The sequence below is a fragment of the Chelonia mydas genome, chromosome 6 (assembly GCF_015237465.2).
Source record: "Chelonia mydas isolate rCheMyd1 chromosome 6, rCheMyd1.pri.v2, whole genome shotgun sequence".
Taxonomy (NCBI): domain Eukaryota; kingdom Metazoa; phylum Chordata; order Testudines; family Cheloniidae; genus Chelonia; species Chelonia mydas.
In genome coordinates, this window is record NC_051246.2 from 118,011,988 (window position 1) to 118,031,324 (window position 19,337).

Sequence of the window (19,337 nt, forward strand, 5' to 3'; positions counted from 1 at the left end):
TAATTTCATTTGGTGACCCCTAGTTCTTGTGTTATGAGAAGTATTAAACAACAATTCCTTGTCTACTTTCTCTATACCAGTCATGATTTTATAGACCTCAATCATATCTCCATTAGCCGTCTCTTTTCCAAGCTAAAAAGTCCCAGTCTTATTAATCTCTCCTCATAGGGAAGCCGTTCCATACCCCTAATAATTTTTGTTGCCCTTTTCTGAACCTTTTCCAATTCCAATATATCTTTTTTGAGATGGGAGGACCACATCTGCACACAGTATTCAAGATGTGGGTGTACCATGGATTTATATAGAGGCAACATGATATTTTCTGTCCTATTACCTATCCCTTTCTTAATTATTCCCAGCATTCTGTTTGCTTTTTTGACTGCCACTGCACATTGAGTGGATGTTTTCAGAGAACTATCCACAATGACTCCAAGATCTCTTTCTCGAGTGGTAACAGCTAATTTAGACTCACATTAACAGTATGCCAACATTTTTACGGCTGACTTAGAACAACGCTTCCTCAGCTCTCGTCCCCTAACGCCCCTACTCTACTTGCGCTACATTGATGACATCTTCATCATCACCTTCATCATCTGGACTCATGGAAAAGAAGCCCTTGAGGAATTCCACCATGATTTCAACAATTTCCATCCCACCATCAACCTCAGACTGGACCAGTCCACTTCCTGGACACTACAGTGCTAATAAACGATGGTCACATAAACACCACCATATACTGGAAACCTACTGACCGCTATACTTACCTACATGCCTCCAGCTTTCATCCAGACCACACCATGCGATCCATTGTCTACAGCCAAGCTCTGTGATACAACCGCATTTGCTCCAACCCCTCAGACAGAGACAAACACCTACAAGATCTTTATCAAGAGTTCTTACAACTACAACACCCACCTGCTGAAGTGAAGAAACAGACTGACAGAGCCAGAAGAGTACCCAGAAGTCACCTACTACAGGACAGGCCCAACAAAGAAAATAACAGAACGCCACTAGCTGTCACATTCAGCCCCCAACTAAAACCTCTCCAATGCATCAGCAAGGATCTACAACCTACCCTGAAGGACGACCCATCACTCTCACAGGTCTTGGGAGACAGGCCAGTCCTTGCTTACAGACAGCCCCCCAACCTGAAGCAAATACTCACCAGCAACCACACACCACACAACAAAAACACAAACCCAGGAACCTATCCTTGCAACAATGCCCATTGCCAACTCTGTCCACATATCTATTCAGGGGATACCTCAGAGGACCTAATCACAACAGCCACACTATCAGAGGCTCGTTCACCTGCACATCTACCAATGTGATATATGCCATCATGTGCCAGCAATGCCCCTCTGCCATGTACATTGGTCAAACTGGACAGTCTCTACGTAAAAGAATAAATGGACACAAATCAGACGTCAAGAATTATAACATTCAAAAACTAGTCGGAGAACACTTCAATCTCCCTGGTCACTCGATTACAGACCTAAAAGTTGCAATATTACAACAAAAAAAACTTCAAAAACAGACGCCAACGAGAGACTGCTGAATTGGAATTAATTTGCAAACTGGAAACCATTAAATTAGGCTTGAATAAAGACTGGGAGCGGATGGGTCATTACACAAAGTAAAACTATTTCCCCATGCTTATTTCTGCCCCCCCCCCACTGTTACTCTCACCTTCTGGTCAACTGTTGGAAATGGGTCATCCTGATTATCACTGCAAAAGATTTTTTTCTCCTGCTGATAATAGCTCACCTTAATTGATCACTCTCATTATAGTGTGTATGGCAACACCCATTTTTTCATGCTCTCTCTGTGTGTGTGTATATATATATATATATCTTCCTATTGTATTTTCCACTGCATGCATCCGATGAAGTGGGTTTTAGCCCACAAAAGCTTATGCTCAAATAAATTTGTTAATCTCTAAGGTGCCACAAGTACTCCTGTTCTTTTCACATTAAGAAGAAATCTACCAAAGAATCCAGAGACCCTGAGGATTTCTGCCACAATCTGAGAGCTCTTCTGCGTCCATGATATGCCTGCTCACACTTCATCAACACCAGCAGAATAGGGATCATATGATGGCACCAGCTAGCTCTGCCACCTGCACTGTCTCCCCTCTGATGAGGTAAGTTAACTCAATCCATGGGGGCAAGGAGGGGACAGCAATGCTGACTCAAGCAGCATTAACTCCTGTAAGTGTTTCTGATTTCAATTCTGCTTGTTTAAAAGGGGCACATTTTGCATAGAATGGCTGTTCCCTGTTCTAGCCCCCCATCACTCACAGAGCTCTTCCCACTAGAACTTCAGGCTTGATCTCTCTTGGGGAGTTTGCAGTGAAGGGGGGCCATTATGAACTAGCCACCTTTCCCTTCTGTGCTTCCACTCTTTTCCCCTTTCTGTGGTTTTACCCCCATCTTTGCTCTGAGGTGGAACACGCACTATAGATCTAGGTATCATACGTGTGTGTTGTAATAGACCAGGATCCTTACTGAATGAATTAATAAATCCTTGACCTACATACACCTTGCAATGGCAGCGATGCAAACACTAATCCCCTTCCATGCATCTGCTCATTAACTGTTTGTTTATTTACTTCCCTACCCTTTCCAGCATGAGCATCTGCCTGCCTCACTCTGCAATTTTCATGACAGCTGCAGGGTTTGACTTTTAAAGTCTTTCAGACCTCTCCATTTAAATGTCAATTGTTTTCAAACAATACATATCTTTCACTCTCCTGCTTCGACTCATCTCTCAAAACACATACAAAATGGAGTGTTCTACTAGTATGTTTGAAATTGAATTACAATGGCCAGAAGTTTACAGTTTGGATTAATCTGTAGGTAGGCACATTGGCTTGATTTTCATTTTCAGAGCCACTGGGCACTCACTATCTGAGCTAATGGTGCTCAGCATTAGTGCATAATCATGCCTCTTATTTAGGTGTCTAAATATGAATATACAGAAGGTGCCCAATTCAGGCATCCAACTTTGAAAATATTGTGCCTACATGTTTTCAAGTCTGGCATACTCAGTGTTCAGAATCTGCAGTAGTAAGTAAAATAATGAACATATATCATTGGATTAGCCATTCAGGCCTTGTCTACACTACACTATTAATTTGACCTACGTCACGTCAATGTACAGCCACCACAGTAATTACTGTGGTTTTTCATGTCCATACTACCTTCCTTCTGCCGTTGGTGTGTGTCCTTACCAGAAGTGCTTGCACAAACTTAGGGCATGGCTACACTTGCAGTTGTAGAGCGCTGGGAGTTAAACCAGCCTTCGGAGACCGCAGCAGGGAAAACGCTGCCGAGTATTTACACTCTCAGCAGGAAGTGCACTGGCATGGCCACATTAGCAGCTCTTGCAACGCCACAAAGAGCAGTGCATTGTGATAGCTATCCCAGCATGCAAGTGGCTGCAACGTGCTTTTCAAATGCAGGGGGTGGGGTGGAGTGTGACAGGGAGTGTGTTGTGTGTATGTGGAGGGAGAGAGAGAGTGGTTTTTGGGGGGCTAAGAGCATGTCAGCATGCTGTCTTGTAAGTTCAGACAGCAGCAGACCTCCCTCCGCCTCCCCCGCCCTGCCGCCTCTCTCTCACTCACTCAAAGCAAGCAAGCATTCCTCAGTAATGGTTCCTTTGTCCCAGAGCAGATAAGCAGCCAGCTGTCAGAACTGGAGCTTTGAAAGGGCATATCCAAGTTCAAAACAATGACAAGAGTGGCCACTTGACGTAAGGGGATTATAGGACGTTGCCAGAGGTCAATCAGAGCGCAGTAATGCAACACCTTGTTCACACTGATGCTGCGGCACTCCAGCGGGGGCGCAGCAAACATTATTCCACTCACCGAGGTGGAGTATCAGCAGCACTGTAGCCGCGGAGTCAGAGTGCTCTACGTGCCTTGCCAGTGTGGACGGGTAGTGAGCTAGTGCACCCGGAGCTCCTTTATTGTGCTGTAACTCGCAAGTGTAGCCAAGCCCTTAAGTGAGGCAGTGTGGGGCGCTGATTGCCCGGGCTGTTGGCTCTGCATAGCACCTCACAGCTGTGAGCTCCATGCAGAGCTGACAGGCGATGTAAGTAAAGCAGTGTCTACACAGACACTGTGGCGCCCTAACTACATCGACCTAAACACTACACCTCTTGTGGAGGTGGAGTTATTAAGCTTGGTATACTGGAGGACTTACACTGGTAGGAACAACGCTGTAGTGTAGACACTTACAGAATTAGGTCGACAATGTCTCAAAACACATATAAAATGGAGTATTCTATGTACGATGTCGACCTAACTCTGTAGTGTAGACCTGGCTTCAGTTTCAGGCAAAATATTTCTAACTAACTAACAAAAGTCTCTAAGGTGCCACAAGTACTCCTTTTCTTTTTGTGGATACAGACTAACACAACTGCTTCTCTGATCCCCACATCAAAGTTATTATGAAGGGCCTGACCGTGCAATCCTTATTCCACCCAAACTCCCATTGCACTCAAACTCCCTTTGCCTGGGTAAGGTTTGGGCCCTATATACTAAGAGAACTTTGTTTCTACAGTTTTTTTTGTAATCTACAAAAAAATAGCCATGTAATTTTATGACTATAAAGGGTTCCATTTGTTGCTAGCTTAGAACTATCTGCTAAGCTATCTTCTTAAATCAAGAATCTTAAAATCTAGCATTTTGTTTCTTTATCCATTGTGTAAAATATGTACATAAAATACCCAGCAATATATACCAATCTATAAATTCAGTGAGCCAAATTCATCCCTGGTGTAAATCCACTGATTTCTGTGAATGAATTTGGTCCAGTAAATTTAAATGCAGTGCTAACTAAATGTAATACAACAGTAGGCCACAAAAGATGGTAAATGTTGAACAGTAAACTGTTCAAAGTTTTGGAAATATATTATATTAAAGAAATGGCAAGTCCGTTTTTAATATGTTTCGGTCTTTTTTACTAAACATACCTAAAAGCTAATTTATTTCTCAATTTCATTTATTAGCTTTTTTGGAGATGTATTTTACATCAGCCTATGCAACATGCCATCACTTGTGAATTCAAAAGACAAAGTAGGTAGCAGGAACAGCATAACAATTCCCCCCACTTTTTCCCTCCTTCACCTCAGGCGATTCCTCTGTTTAGCCTTAGCACTCTTAGTTTGTGAGTTAGAACAAAGCCATCCATTTCACCCAACAGTTGCATTTTTTTCACACACTCAATTGCTAAGAGTTTGCAAAACTGGAGCACTGTGTGTTATGGAAACAAAGAGAGCAGAGCCCAGACTAACTTTATTCCACTATTGTTCAGCCATGCCTGCAAAGAATGCCCCAAAAGAGACTCTACAACTAAAGTTACCCTGCACGTTAACGAAAGCATGTTTCTTTCTGCTGTTTATGCCCGGCAAGACATTTCACCCTAAACGCATCAACAAAGAACAAGGACATGAACAGTATATTCAACAGCTAAGTGACTTACTCGTAAGCAGAGTTCTTCCCATTGTCTATGCAAATGCTCTACTTGCTCCTTCAGCAGCATCACATCTTCTGCAAGGATATAATGAGCCAAGTCTGCCTTCATATTATCAAGTTCTTTCACGTTTTGATTCCAGTCTGCAAGTGACTTCTCCAGTTCCTGCATTTAAACACAAGGAAAACAATCCTTTAGACTAAGCTCCTGTGTTTTTTCAAAACCTGTTGGTTAATCCTCTGATTGGCCTGTGGGGGAGGGGAAAACAGAAAAAGAGGAGGGGAAATTTACACACAGGCAGCCAAAAGGGTAACAGGGTGAAGCCTTTGCTAGGATGCTTTTAGGTCAGCCTCTCTTTCCTTTTCCTTCTGTCTCTGCATCCTGTTTGGGGGAGGGTGGGAAGAGAAATGGTTAGTTGAAAAGATTAATTTCTCTTTAGCTTTATTAGAGGGTTCCCTCCAGTGTTAGTTATTCTGAGCCTGATCCAGAGCCCATTAAAGTCAATGGCATAGCTCTTGTTGCAGAAATAAGCCTCCTGGTTACTCTATAAAATACTAAAATATTCTCTAATAGATATCCAACACCCAACATCTTCTGATACACTGCTGCAGTGTTTGGTAGAGTTGCCAACTTTCTAATCGCACAAACCGAAACACCCTCGCTCACTTTCACTGGGCTGAGGCAGGGGCTTGGGTGCAAGAGCAGGTGAGGGCTCCGGCTCTGGGGTTGGGTGCTGGAGGAGATGTGGGCTCGGGGGTGGGGCCGGCAATGAGGGATTTGGGGTGCAGGAGGGGGATCAGGGCTGGGAGTTGGGGTCCGGGAGGGGGTTTTGGGTGTGGGCTCTGGCCGGGTGGCGCTGACCTCAGGCGGCTCCTGGTCAGTGGCACAGTGGGGCTAAGGCAGGGTCTCTGCCTGCCCTGGCTCTGCGCGGATCCCAGAAGTTGCGGCATGTCTGGCTTCTAGGCGCAGGGGGTTCTGTGTGCTGCCCACAGGCTCCGCCTCCGTAGCTCCCACTGGTGGTTCCCGGCCAATGGGAGCTGTGGAGCCAGCGCCCAGGGCAAGGCCAGTGCGCTGAGCCTCCCTGGCAAGCTGCCCCTGTGCCTAGCAGCTGGACATGCTGGCCGCTTCTGGGAGCCATGCAGAGCCAGGGCAGGCAGGGAGCCTGCCTTAGCTTCGCTGCGCTGCAGACCGGACTTTTAAAAAAATATTAAAATAAAAAAACCAACCAACCAAACCAACAACAACCCCCAGACCCATTTCTTTAGTTACAAGGAGATAGTCTTCCTGATGGCTTTAAAAAAGTGTTTTGTGTTAACATTGTCACTGAAGGAGAGGAGTAATTGCACAACAAACTGCAGTAGGGAAATATCTGTGTTCTACATATGAAGGAAAGTTCACATTTTACAATAAAGAAAACTTGTCAAAACACCTTCCTGGTTCTGCTAACAAAGAAAAATGCTCTGCTTTGAGGAGACCCCGTAAACTGGACCAAAAAAAAAAATGCACAAGGGGAGCAGACAGCTTCTCCTTCCCTCATAGTGCCTCTGCATGGGCTGGGGAGGCTGTCTCTCCCCAAACAGCCCAGCATGGCCCTGCCCACGCTCCACCCCTAAACCCCTTCCTGCAGTTCCTTCCCAGGTCCCTCTCTTCTGTAGCCCAGGCTAGCTAGGGCTGTGGCAGATAGGTGCCGCAATGACTCGGGGTGCTGGGACCGCTCTGCCCAGTGCTGGGGTTAATGCTCTAGTGCTCTGCGGCCGGGCTGCCTGGGGCTCCGTGGCTGGGGGCGCTGCAGCTGGGCTGCCCGGAGCTGGGGTTGGGAGCTTGCCCGGAGCTCTGAGGTTGGGGGGTGCTTGGGTGGCCTGGGGCTGGGAATCCTCAGTGTGGTGGGGGGTTGCGCTGGGCTCCTGTGGGGGAGGGACAGCAGAAGGGGAGGGGAAGGAGAGGGGTGGGCCTCAGGCAGAAGGGGAGGGGCTGGGGGCTAGCCTCCCCCAGCGCCGGTTCACCGGCTGCCCATGTTCTTCTGATCCATCTGTATATATGCACATTCAGATTTTGAAAGGAGACTGACTCACCATTCAGTTTGCAAAGGAAACACTGAAAAAAATTCTATTAAAATAAAAAGAGTTGATAGTTTAACTGAAAATAATTCTTCCAGTTCACAATAAATTCTCCCTTGAAAATATAAGGGTGTGCATTTATGCAGCTCAATATACATTAACATGGGATCTGAGTCAAAGCCCAGTGAAGTCAATGGGAGAATTCCAATGGATTTTATTGGGCTTTAGATCAGGCCCCAGGCATGGGAAGAGCACTGTTCCATAGAATACCACCTCCTAGCTCTTATAAAGCGCTTTTCATCTTTAGATCTCAAAGTGCTTTACTATGGAGGTCATTATCCCCATTTTTTTTTTACAGGTGGGGAAACTGAGGCATAGGGAAGGAAGTGATTTGCCCAAGGTCACCCAGCAAGCCAGTGGCAGACCGAGGAATAGAACCCAGGTCTCCTGTGTGAGTCCCAGTCCAGTGCTCTATCCATGAAAAGGTCCTTACTTGGTCCTTCTACCTAAGGGCTGCTTCTATACTGACACAATTTGACACTTGTTCTCCATTGCCAACGCTCCACTGTTGGTATTATCAATGGTGATAGCTGTACACAGTCAGGGTGCAGGCATTTTTAATGAACACTGTGTCAACACAAGTGTTCGAAAGCAGACTGTTCCTGCATATGAAAGGAAGCCAGCTATCACAAAGAACATCTCAGGGAGCTGATAGCGATCCAAAGATGTCTGACATCTGTAAACTTACTTGTTTCCACAAAGGCCAAGCAATTCAGTTCGTAAACATGGTGAGAAAGCACAATGCCATGAAGCCAAATGCAAAATTGCCAAAATGAGTCATGCACTGGAAATACTTTCCATGACATTTAACTTTCATGGCAGGACGTTGGCAGCAAAGGCTTTCATTGCTGACAGCTAAACTGCTGCTGCCCCACTCTGGCTCTCCTTTCCTTTTCTCTATTATTTTTAGCATGCCACAGGTGAACAAGGTGCTTTGTAGATATATAAGATAATAAGGTCCCTGCCTGGAGAATTTTGCAGTCTATAATAGACTGATAACACAATAAATAAAGACATCCAACCACGTAGAGGGGAGTGAGGTGAAGTGACAGATGGGGAGAAGGGAATTTTAGCTTCTTATTTTAATGGGTTTGAATTTTTATTTATTTATTTGGAGAGGCAGGGGAAGTGATAAACCTCTATGTCCCATCGAGGGCATAACAGTAAATATCCTGCCAAATTTCAAAAATTCCAGCACTTGCAGAGATTAGGATGTTACCTCAGACATGGGGGAAGGGGCAGAGGCAATTTACCAGTAGCACAGAAGAACTCAGTTTCACAGAGGAGCAAGCAAGATAGAAATCCAGTCTCCCAGAGGCTCAAGTAGTGTACAAGGAATATTTTTTTACAAAATGTGCTTTCAATACCTTAACATGTTCCTTGGTTTTGTAGAGCTCTTCATGATCCTCTGGAAGTGGATCTTTTACTTTTGCCTTAAGCTCTCGCAGCCTGCTTTCCATTTCTTTGATTAGCTTTTTGCAGCTGTCCCACGTCTGTTTTTTACAGAAACAAGGAAGTTATGAATGGTAAATACCTCACAATATGAACGTATTGTACTGTATGGATGAATGAAAGAACAGCAACTTCTAAATTAATTAGTTTTAAAGGACTGATCATCAGGATCTTCTCCCAGTGTGTGCACACTGTCCCTAATAAGAATTTCATTCATGGATTAATGGGAGAATTGAGCCCTCTCGTATTTAATGTTTGCCTTGAAGTGCATTTTAGCTCAAGTGGTTCACATCTCCTTTTATACAAACTAAGATTCTTTGGAGCATAGTTTTAAATTATGCTGGGGATCAATTAAAGTGATATAATTAAATATGAAGTTTTTATGCTTTGAAACACAAATTTACTACAGAGAGGAAACGTTCATGGATCTCTCTCTTACATTCAGAGGGGGTATATATGGAGAGGTGCATATGGCCTCTGGCATAGTCTGCACCTGTAATGGCTCTAAAAGAGAGTAAAGAAGTGTGACTAATGTCACTGGCCCAAATTCTCACCCAGGTGCTTCATGGCTGAAAAGTGTGGGCAGAGTTCCGCAGCCCAGCCAGGCTCCATGCCCACAGACGATGACTGCAGTCCAAAGGGGGGAAGCCCGTTATAGCAGTATCCACCCAGCTACCCAGCTCCTCTCCACAGAGGTATAGTCCACGACTTTGGCCTTCCCACAGCCCCCAGATATAGAGGGATGGAGCTGGTGGGGAGTGATCTCAAAGGGAGTCACAGGGCCTCCTCAGAGTCTAGAGTAGGGGAACTCACACTAGATGCTTTACTGGCAAGGAACTCTGCTGGGGAGGCAAGGGCCATGGGAGTCTTTTGACAACTTCAGAATGGAGCTGTTACCTAAGATTAGAGGCCCCTGACTGAGACACACCCCTGCAAGGGCAAGTGGGAGACAACAGAGCCACCATGATACCCCACACCCCCAATCAAAGGCACTGGTTTCAGGGGCTCTGTCCTTGAATGCCACTGTCTCCCCAACCTGTAAGCTTATTTGTGGGTGTTACTGCAGCCCAGTCATGTAGTACCCTTTGCAGGGCCTGCATACAGGACAAAGATAGATTAGGATCCACCGAAGGGCAAACAAAGAGCTGGGAAGCTGATACTCTTTCTGGGGCTCCTTGGGCACTTGCTGCAGAGAGCCTCTCCATCCCACTAGCCTGCTAGGACTGGTCAAGCTTCCACAAAACTCCCCCATGTCGGAACAGGAGTGTGCAGGCATCTCAAGGTGTCCTCCTCCCCAGAGAACACCTGTCGAGTACCTGCACAGTGCTGAGGAGCCATTTCATGATCTTCTCCACTTGAAGTTGGGCATCATTCCAATTCTCCTGTAACTGGCTGAGTTCCCCTTGTATTACAGCATTGGTCTCCGGGTCTGAGTCTTTACATAACTTCTCCCCAATATCGACAGCGAGGGAATATGTAGTTTGCCATCTCTGAAGAAGTATTTCCTTGTTCTAAAAAACCAACCACAACATTCTAAATCTCAGCCCTGCGATTAGAGAGCTTTACAAACCTGCTTGGAATTTCACTTTTTAAAAGATGACCTACAAAGGGGAAAAAAAATGGGCTTGTTCTTTGTTTTTATTTAATTTTTTCTTATGTGTTAAAAAAACAAACAAACCCTCAACCCTGCATTTTTTCCTGTTTCTTTTGAGCATAAGATGCTATGCTGACTTTATAATGAGTTAAATGATTACACCAAGAGAGTGAAAGTGGTGCAATTGAGAGGAGATTTTTGGTCATACAGTTAAAAAGTCAAGTGTTTAATAAAACGTTGTGTTTGTTAACAACTCTTTAACTTCAATGACTAAGCAACATATTGGAGAAAGAATGTCCTCTGTGAACCCTAACAAGATCTTCACCAAAAATAGGGAAGATGAAAGTTAACATTCCTGTTATATCCAAGCAGAAAAGCATCCATAAAAGCTAGACTTTCTGGCCTTAATTATACATCATAAAGAAGCAAAAACAGGCACTAGTATAATTTTGAAGTCCCCTGAAGGTCACCTTTAACAACAGGAAAAAATAAACATGAAACAAATGAGGCTAGCAACAAAGGAATGGGGCACTGAAAGTCTTAACATTTATAGTAGTCCTAGGTCCTAATGTTAATGGATTGTGTCTGTGCAGAAAGAGTAGTCTAATAATGAATCAAAACCAAATTTTCTGATTGCCTTATACATAGGCCAGTTAGGTGCTTCTATTCACCTTCTTATAATACAATGGAATATTCAATTCAACTGAAAGGCAACACATTTAAAACTAATAAAAGGAAATTATTTTTTACACATTACATAATCAATCTGTGGAACTCATTGACTCAAAGTATCACTGAGGCCAAAAGTTTAGTGCCACTCAGGAAACCTTTAGACATTTATATTGATAATAAGAAGATCTACAGTTACACTACATGAAATATATTTTTAGTAAGGAATATAAGCTTTCATACTTCAAGTCATAAACCGGACACTAAATGACAAAAGTTAGGAAGAAACTTCCCCTATCTGATGGTTATTCCATCACTAGCTATTGTGGCCTTGTCTACACTGAAGTTTTCTTACCTCTTATTTTTAAAAAGGATAAGTGTAAACCACAATTCTGTGCACTAAAGTGAACAATGCCAGGTCTACACTAGCAGGCGCCCCTACTATTATGGGGTCTTCTCCCATCGTAAGGTACTATTGTACTGGACATGAGGAAGGTTGGCAGAATCAGGTTCTAATGAATTCAAAATAGTTCAGCTAATCTAATAAGACATATCATTGTCTGAAATATTCTCTGTCATGGAATATTTCTCTCCAAAGCAAAAAATTATTCAGTACTCTACCAAATATAAAGCTGGCTTCTAATCAGACAGTATTCAACTTTAAACTCAGGTTCCAATTACACTTTAAACTATTAACTTTAAGAGCTTCTCTATCCAGAAATCCGGGACAGTGTTGCACTATTAACCAAGCAAGAGATTCTGGTTTTGGTTCATAATTAAACCTAAAGTTACTTTTTGCCTGAACAGGGTCACATTTAAATTAAAAAACAAACAGCTCTGGTAACTTAAGTTGTTAATGTTCAGTTCAACATTCCCATTAACATAAAACCTCCCAATTACAGTAAGTATGGACTACTGGGAATTTTGAAAATTTACTCACAGAGGTCACTCAAACGAAGACAAGCAAAAGGAAACAGGGCTGACTTTCTGCAATATTATAGGCAGGCATTGTCTATGTGCTTTAGCGAGAACCTGTTGAGGTTCTTTGAATCTTTTCATCAGGACACGTTCACTAAAAACTGCATCTTGCTCCCATATCATAATTTATTTAGGAGTTTATTGTGGGTTCCACAATGCATAAATCAAGACAAATTTTAATAAAACTGTCCCTTTAAAAAAAGAAATCAGCAATTTGTTTTGTGCAAAAAGCGAATGCTTTTAACGTCCTTTCATTTTTCTGGATAGATGTCATTTCAATCTGAAAAATCACTGATCATCTATCTGTTTATAAGAAATAAAAATATGACCTTGAAATCGTGAATTAGATTCCTAAGATGGTAGAGGCTGTAGCTGTCCTGGCTCTTCACAGCAGCTATGAAGTTATTTGTGCAAGTAAGAAAATTTGTGAGATTCTGTTGAGAAACCCTGAAGTGTTGCCACTGCTTCACAAGTCCATCAATATCTTTCCTCCTCTGCTGCACCATCCGAACAACACTCTGCCACTGCTCCTTCAGCAATGTGAGTTTGGAAATAAACTCCGTTCTGAAGAGGACAGAGATTGGCGTGTTAATACAGAATGTCATCTTCACCTTGAAAGCACAAAATGGAGCACCATAAGCACCAGCCTTCTCTGTGCATCAAAACTTCGGTGTGACAGAAAACTATGAAATGATACAAGAACAAACACGAGAGTTTCTCCTGCTATGGCGCAGCAGCATATGGCGCAGCAGCATATGGTACGGCTAGACCCAGAAGCAAGATGTTCCAAATTCTTGAAGTGGATGGAAGTCAATACTGGCAGGAACTGCACTGCAAAACAGAGCAGTACTTGGGCAATGCTAGAACAGCCTCCTGTCACCATTGTACTCTAGTGCAGGTGGAGCCTTAGAGCCCATCTGCATCACAAAAAAACCCTGTGTAGTGCTGAACCCCTTCAAATCAGTTTTTGGTTTCTACCATGAGATATAATATGACTTTTGCCTGCTCCACATTAACAAGTTGAAGTGTTTTCAGCCCATGCTAGTAAAAATGGGTTCAGCTAACATACTTTTTGAATAGTTCAGATGATGCCTTAGAGAAAAAAAGGGAAGGGGAAAGGTAAATCACTTGCAGTGTTACTGCTACCTATGGAGGATGGGGTTCACATAAAACAAAAGTATGTACAAGAGACTCTTAGAGATGTTCCATGAGTTCATACTCTGGCCAATAAACAACTCATCTCTCCATTACCCAAATTAGGATCATGTTGGGTTTACAAAAATTAGCCAGAAGACCATGTCCTCTTGTGAACATGAAGAATCACCAGGCTCCGCTGCTAGGTGCCTTTCTTAAATGCTCTCTCACTTGCGGCATGAGTACTCAAGGAGGAAAAGAGGATCGAGTCTTTTACATATGGCAATCATTTTACCTACCACCAGAGTATAGCCACCTCACCTGTAAACACAGCAACTCTTTAACAGTGCATAACAGTTAGGGCAGGAAGTGAAGGATATCTTATCCCAGGAGAAACTACGAGGGGATTTTTGGTTTTTAGGTAGGCAGAATGTAGTTATTACCCAAAGGGGAACTTGGCCAGGACACCGGTGGTCACACCCTTACTTTTGCAAGATGTACCACAGGCTCTAATGAACACACATGGTTTTGACTTGGGTTTAAAAAGTCTCTTTTAAGGGACTGTTGAGGGTGGTTCAGTACTGACTCAGAAGGAAGCATGTAACACATTAAACCATATCAACACACGCACATACATCATAGGTAAGGCTACGTTTTAGTCACAGGTATTTTTAGTAAAAGTCATGGACAGGTCACGGGCAGTAAACAAAAATTCATGGCCTGTGAACTGTCCATGACTTTTACTATATACCCCGAATTAAAACTTGGGCAGAAGGCCATGGGTGCGCTGCGGGGGAGGTCCACGGGCGGTGATGACCCCCGCTGGTGCTGGGAAGGGGGGCCAGGTGGCGGTGCGTGGCCCGGGACTCCCACTGGTACTGAGGAAAGGGTTGGTGGGGCTGGCAGGCTCCCTACCCAGCTCCACGTGTCCCTGCAGCTCCTAGGGGGAAGGATGGCCAGGGGGGCTCTGCACGCTGCTCCCGCCACAAGCGCTGGCTCCACAGCTCTCATTGGCCAGAAACTGCAGCCAATGGGAGCTGTGGGGGGCAGCACCTGCAGGCGCAGGCAGAGCCCCCTGGCCCCTCCGCCTAGAAGCGGGAGGTACATGCCAGTGGGACCTGGGGAGCCCCCCACACTCAGCTAAGTGCCTCCCCGCACCCCAACCCCCTGCCTCTAGCCGTGAGTCCTGTCCCACACACCCAAATTGCTGTTGTTGGCCCAGGGGCTGCCCGGCTTGGCCAGCCCCTGAGCCAGCACCGGACACTGCAGAAGTCACAGAGCTCATGGAATCCATGACAGACACACAGCCTTAATAATAGGCATAGAAATAAACGGCCATACGCTCATCATTTCAATGAAAATCTATGTGCTGGGGAGCCATCTGAATAAATGTATCCACAAGTACTTGGCTGTGGCTGGGTCACAGAGCTCCTTCAGCCCCAGGGCTGAAGCGGGGCTGGAGGAGTTCTGTGCCCCAGCCAACTATTGGGGGTTGGGGATGCCCCTGCTTGTCCCCCCTTTGTGCATGCCCCTGGTAAGAACTAAGGAGAAAAATCTGTTTTTTTTTACCTTTTTTCTGCTTCTCCTGTTTCCAGTGAAAGTAATGCTTTTGATATGATAGAATTAAAAATCTGCTGATTTACAGAAATCTCCGCTTGCAGCATCTGCAAACATTGCAAAAATAAGAACAATATTAGTTCAGTAACTGATGGGCATTTAAAAACAAACTTTACAATGGGCTTGACTACACACAGAATTATTCTGGAATAGCCATTCTTGAACAGCTCCATATTTAGTGAATAAGGAGCAGAATCTGGCCCACATGCCCTACGGAGTACAAGTAGTAAATGTTTAGTATAATGTTTGTGGAATTAGATGCACAACTACTAATTATAAAAAAGTCTGGGTGACATCCTGTCTCTGTGTCTCTAACTTGCAATGCATGTCATTTAGTATTTGCAGACACAGTTTTTGTGATTTATTTCAGCTGGGACAAGAAGCATCCACTCAGCCTTGCCCCAATTTAATGTTCCCAAGGTGTAATGTATTATTGACACTTCGAGTGGATTCCATTTATATATTGCACAGAATGCTGTTGTTCTATAATACCACCCACAGTATCTCTTTGCAAAGATATGGTTTTCAAGATTTTTTTTTAAAACCCAGTTTAAATCTTCAGCATTATTACCTCATATATTCTCTGTTGTTCCTGAAGCTTTTCAAATCTGCCAGCAATATTCACTTTTAAAGCCTCTTTCATCTTTTCTAGAAATTGTACCCAGTTTTCACATTTCTGAAGAAACTTCTTTTCATCCGATGGAATTCCCTCAAATTCACTGTTTAAAGAAATAATACAGGAACTAGTCTATTGTTGTATATTTTCCAGTTATGATTGTTTATGCTCTAATGGACTGGTAGCACCACGGGCCCTAATCAAGATAAGGTCCCATTGTGCTAGTCTCTGCACAAAACACATGCTAACATATGTGCCTTTGTGCTTCAAACAATTTAAAATATTTAAAAAACCAACAATCTGATGGAATATTTTTAAGTTAGTTTAAAACGGAGGAATTATTTTTGACAAGCCTCTTGGAAATCTGGGGACCAGCTTGTGGAAAATATTTTAATCTGCTTTTAATTTTCCTCATGCATACTGAAACAGTTGGGGGAATTTTCTGACCTGCAATGCTCCAGGGCTGTTGCTGTCTTCTGAGCCCACTGTCGACTCATGCTCTGTAGTTTCTTCACAGTGAAATCACTGAGTGGTAGCCTAAAGCTCACTTCATTCAGATTCTCAATGTCAGGGGACACTGCAGTGAGCTCCAACATGTGGCTCTGCAAATAATGGAACAAAATAACTGACAGAAACATCACCTTTTTTCCATGTCTAGAAAATATAAGTCTTTTTTGTGATGTTTGACAACACAATGTAAACAATGCCTTTTGTTCAGGTTAAAAGGGTCATGGATGAAAAAGATGAATTTCAAGAAGCATAGTTAGTTAATATTGGGCTATATCATCCCTCCATGTACTATTCCACTAGAGAGGACTGAAAACAAGAGTTTTCACTTTCAGTTTCCTTTGCACAATTATTGGGGGAAAAGTCAGACACACCCTCCGAATCCTCATTCATGGAAGTAGTAAAGGGTTACGCACAGCGTATTTTGTAGTATCTATAAATAGCAGGGCTTAAATTTCATAGAGAAGTTTGAGGAGAAGGAATTGTGCCAACCCCAGATTCAGCAGGTTTCTCTCTTCTCTTTTACAATTCTGCCTGAAATCCATGTTCTGATTCCTTTTTAAAAGTAACTCATTATGTTTTATATTGCTCTGGCGATTCAGTTATTCTGATACAAGGCTCTTCAGGTAAAGTATTCCATTGTATTTCTGATTTCCTTAGAAATTTTTTAATGACAAAGAACCATCTTCTGCTAGCAATTAAAATGACCAAAGCTGCTGCTATGCTTGTGAAGAAAGAAAGCTGGCCTTTTCCATCATGACATTGGACATACATCATTTGCTAAGATGAAGTTTAAAACATTTTACGTAATACAAAACTTCAGGTTTATAGATAATTTATTTGGAATAGTTTTATGTATATTTGTCAAGATTTTTTTTTTGAAATTACGTATTCATTGTCAATAGTGGCATAATCATCACAATGAAGTCACTAAAATATAAATACCTGGCGTCTCAGTACATATTAAATTAGTTTAATGGCCAGTTCAGTTCTCTAAGGGCCCAATCCAAAGCCCACTAATTGTCCATTTAGTCAGACTTCATAGAAGAGTCAAGAACTTGGCCTCATTATAGGCAGGGATATTAGCACTGCATATTACTAAAATTACCAGATGCTTTCCATCATAAGACCCTGTATTCAGTTGCTTACAACTTTCCCAGACTTTAAACCTTTTGGCTGGAATTCTCCATACAGGTTGTCCGGCTGACGCTGATTTTTTTCTGAGAAACTTTCAGCCACAACGGTCCAGCCATTTCCGAGAACGAGGCTAGAGAAATGTATGTTTTGCCCATGTTAAGAATTCGGTGACCTTTTCTTCGAACAGTTCTAGTAACTCTATGCCTTGGAGAAAGGATTAGAAATTTTGCAAGGAGATGGCCTCTGTGGCAGGGATGTGCCTTTTGCCATCCCCATGAAAATCTAGCCAAATAATATACTATTGCAAAATCAGTGCATGTACTCATAGACTTCTTCAATGGTAGCAGTTAAAATCTCTGAAGAGACTGTCTTCAGTGAGCACGCTCAAGGCTCTCACAGCTCCTAGTGCTCATACCATCCCCACAGGGCAACAGAGCACACTCCCTCCCCTCAGAGCTCCTCCATGTGACCAGACTGAGCATGTGCCATCCCTACAGAACAACTGAACATGCTCCAGCAACAAAGCCAGACTTTCCCTGTAATGCCTGCTTTTAGCTGCTCTGGGACGGGTTGAGGCCAGGCACCAGAACTGATGGCAGGTAGCCTGTCTCTTCTGTGCTCTCAGTGACATCCCTCCCCACGCTCCCCTGGAAGCTATCTGATTCAGATGCAGAGGTGACAAAACTTGGACTGGGGGAAAGGAAGGAAGTAGACTGGGAAAGTGTATGATGAGAGTGGGACTGGAGGGAGTGGGATGCAAAGTTAGGACAGGGAGCCAGAGGGAAGACTGGGACTGGAAGTTGGAAGGGGGCTGGGGAAGAAAAGAAACAAATCAGATGAGGAGCAGGAGAAGGGAACTGGGACTGGCTGAGCAGGACGACTTGGAGGATTTGAGGAGTGGGAGAGATGGGGAGATTGGGACTTGGACAGCAAGCCCAGACAGAGAGACTAGGACTGGGTAGGCCAGGAGAATGAGACTGGGACAAAGGGGTCAGGGGTGGGGAAGAGACAGAACATGGCTGGGTTGGAGATGGTGGGGAAGAAGTCAGACTCGGAAGGAAGGAGAAGAAAATTCTGTGCCCAGTAGAGCACACTTCCCTCCAGAGCCTGGAATAGAACCCAGGATTCCTGAATGCCACCATTTCTCTGCTGTCAGTGAACCCCCCTAGTCAAGTGTCCTATCCCTCTCTAGCGCTGGCCCAAATGGAGGATGAAAACTTAGTGCAGCTATCAATTACTCAGCTCAAGTGGCAGAGGTTTTTGCAGTGGATCTAAAGGTTCCAGTCCTGCTGATGACCTCATGTTGGTGTCACTATGATGGAATTTCTGGTTTTTCAGTTTGCTTTTTAAAAAAACCTCAGAAATTACACACCAACATGCTATGTTAACATTATTAAGAACATTATTAAAGTGGCAAAGTCAAGCACTCAAAAGTAAGGAAATCACAGAATTGAGGTTGCCTGTGCCACCTTAATTTGGGCCCCCTGTGCATATGCACTGTGATACAGTCTTAAATTACTATTTTTTTCAAGACGACCCCTACCTCATTCCCTGCACAGGATGGACCTGCTCTGAGTATTATCCATCAGGCTAATTTAGTAAAGGAAATTGTTGTCTGTAGGACCCCTGCTTTTTTGTTGCAGAAGTTGGAGGTGTGTAGTGAATGAGGCAGGGGACTGCAGGAAGAGAAAAGAGGGTCTCATTGTTAAGGCAGTTGAATGGACAACTGGATTCCACCCCTGCTTCTGCCACAGAGTTCTGCACTAAATGGGTCAGGGGCCCTGTGGGGAAAAAATAGTACGTGATCAGGAAATCCAGGACTGTATCATAATGGATATGCATGTAGGGGCCAAATTAAAGTTGCACAGGCAACCTCAATCCTGGCATTTCCTAACTTCTGAGTGCTTGACTTTGCCACCTTAATAACGTTCTCTTAACACATTGTTTGTGCATGTAACATTTATGATAATTAAGCTACAGGAAGTACCTATAGTGCTACATGAATAAGTATCCTACAGACTCTCTTACATATGCATAAT

General features: G+C 43.7%; 1 protein-coding gene across 1 annotated transcript in view; it reads right to left on the reverse strand.

The window, feature by feature from the left end:
* SYNE2 (spectrin repeat containing nuclear envelope protein 2) overlaps nucleotides 1-19,337 on the reverse strand; it is a 265,942-nt gene that overhangs the window by 45,837 nt on the left and 200,768 nt on the right. The window contains exons 92-98 of the mRNA XM_037901108.2: nucleotides 16,102-16,256; nucleotides 15,610-15,757; nucleotides 14,991-15,085; nucleotides 12,617-12,851; nucleotides 10,363-10,557; nucleotides 8,962-9,087; nucleotides 5,487-5,642 (exon numbers count right to left, since the gene is read on the reverse strand). Coding sequence (XP_037757036.1) covers nucleotides 5,487-5,642; nucleotides 8,962-9,087; nucleotides 10,363-10,557; nucleotides 12,617-12,851; nucleotides 14,991-15,085; nucleotides 15,610-15,757; nucleotides 16,102-16,256 — 1,110 coding nt within the window. The remainder of the gene's footprint in view (nucleotides 1-5,486; nucleotides 5,643-8,961; nucleotides 9,088-10,362; nucleotides 10,558-12,616; nucleotides 12,852-14,990; nucleotides 15,086-15,609; nucleotides 15,758-16,101; nucleotides 16,257-19,337) is intronic.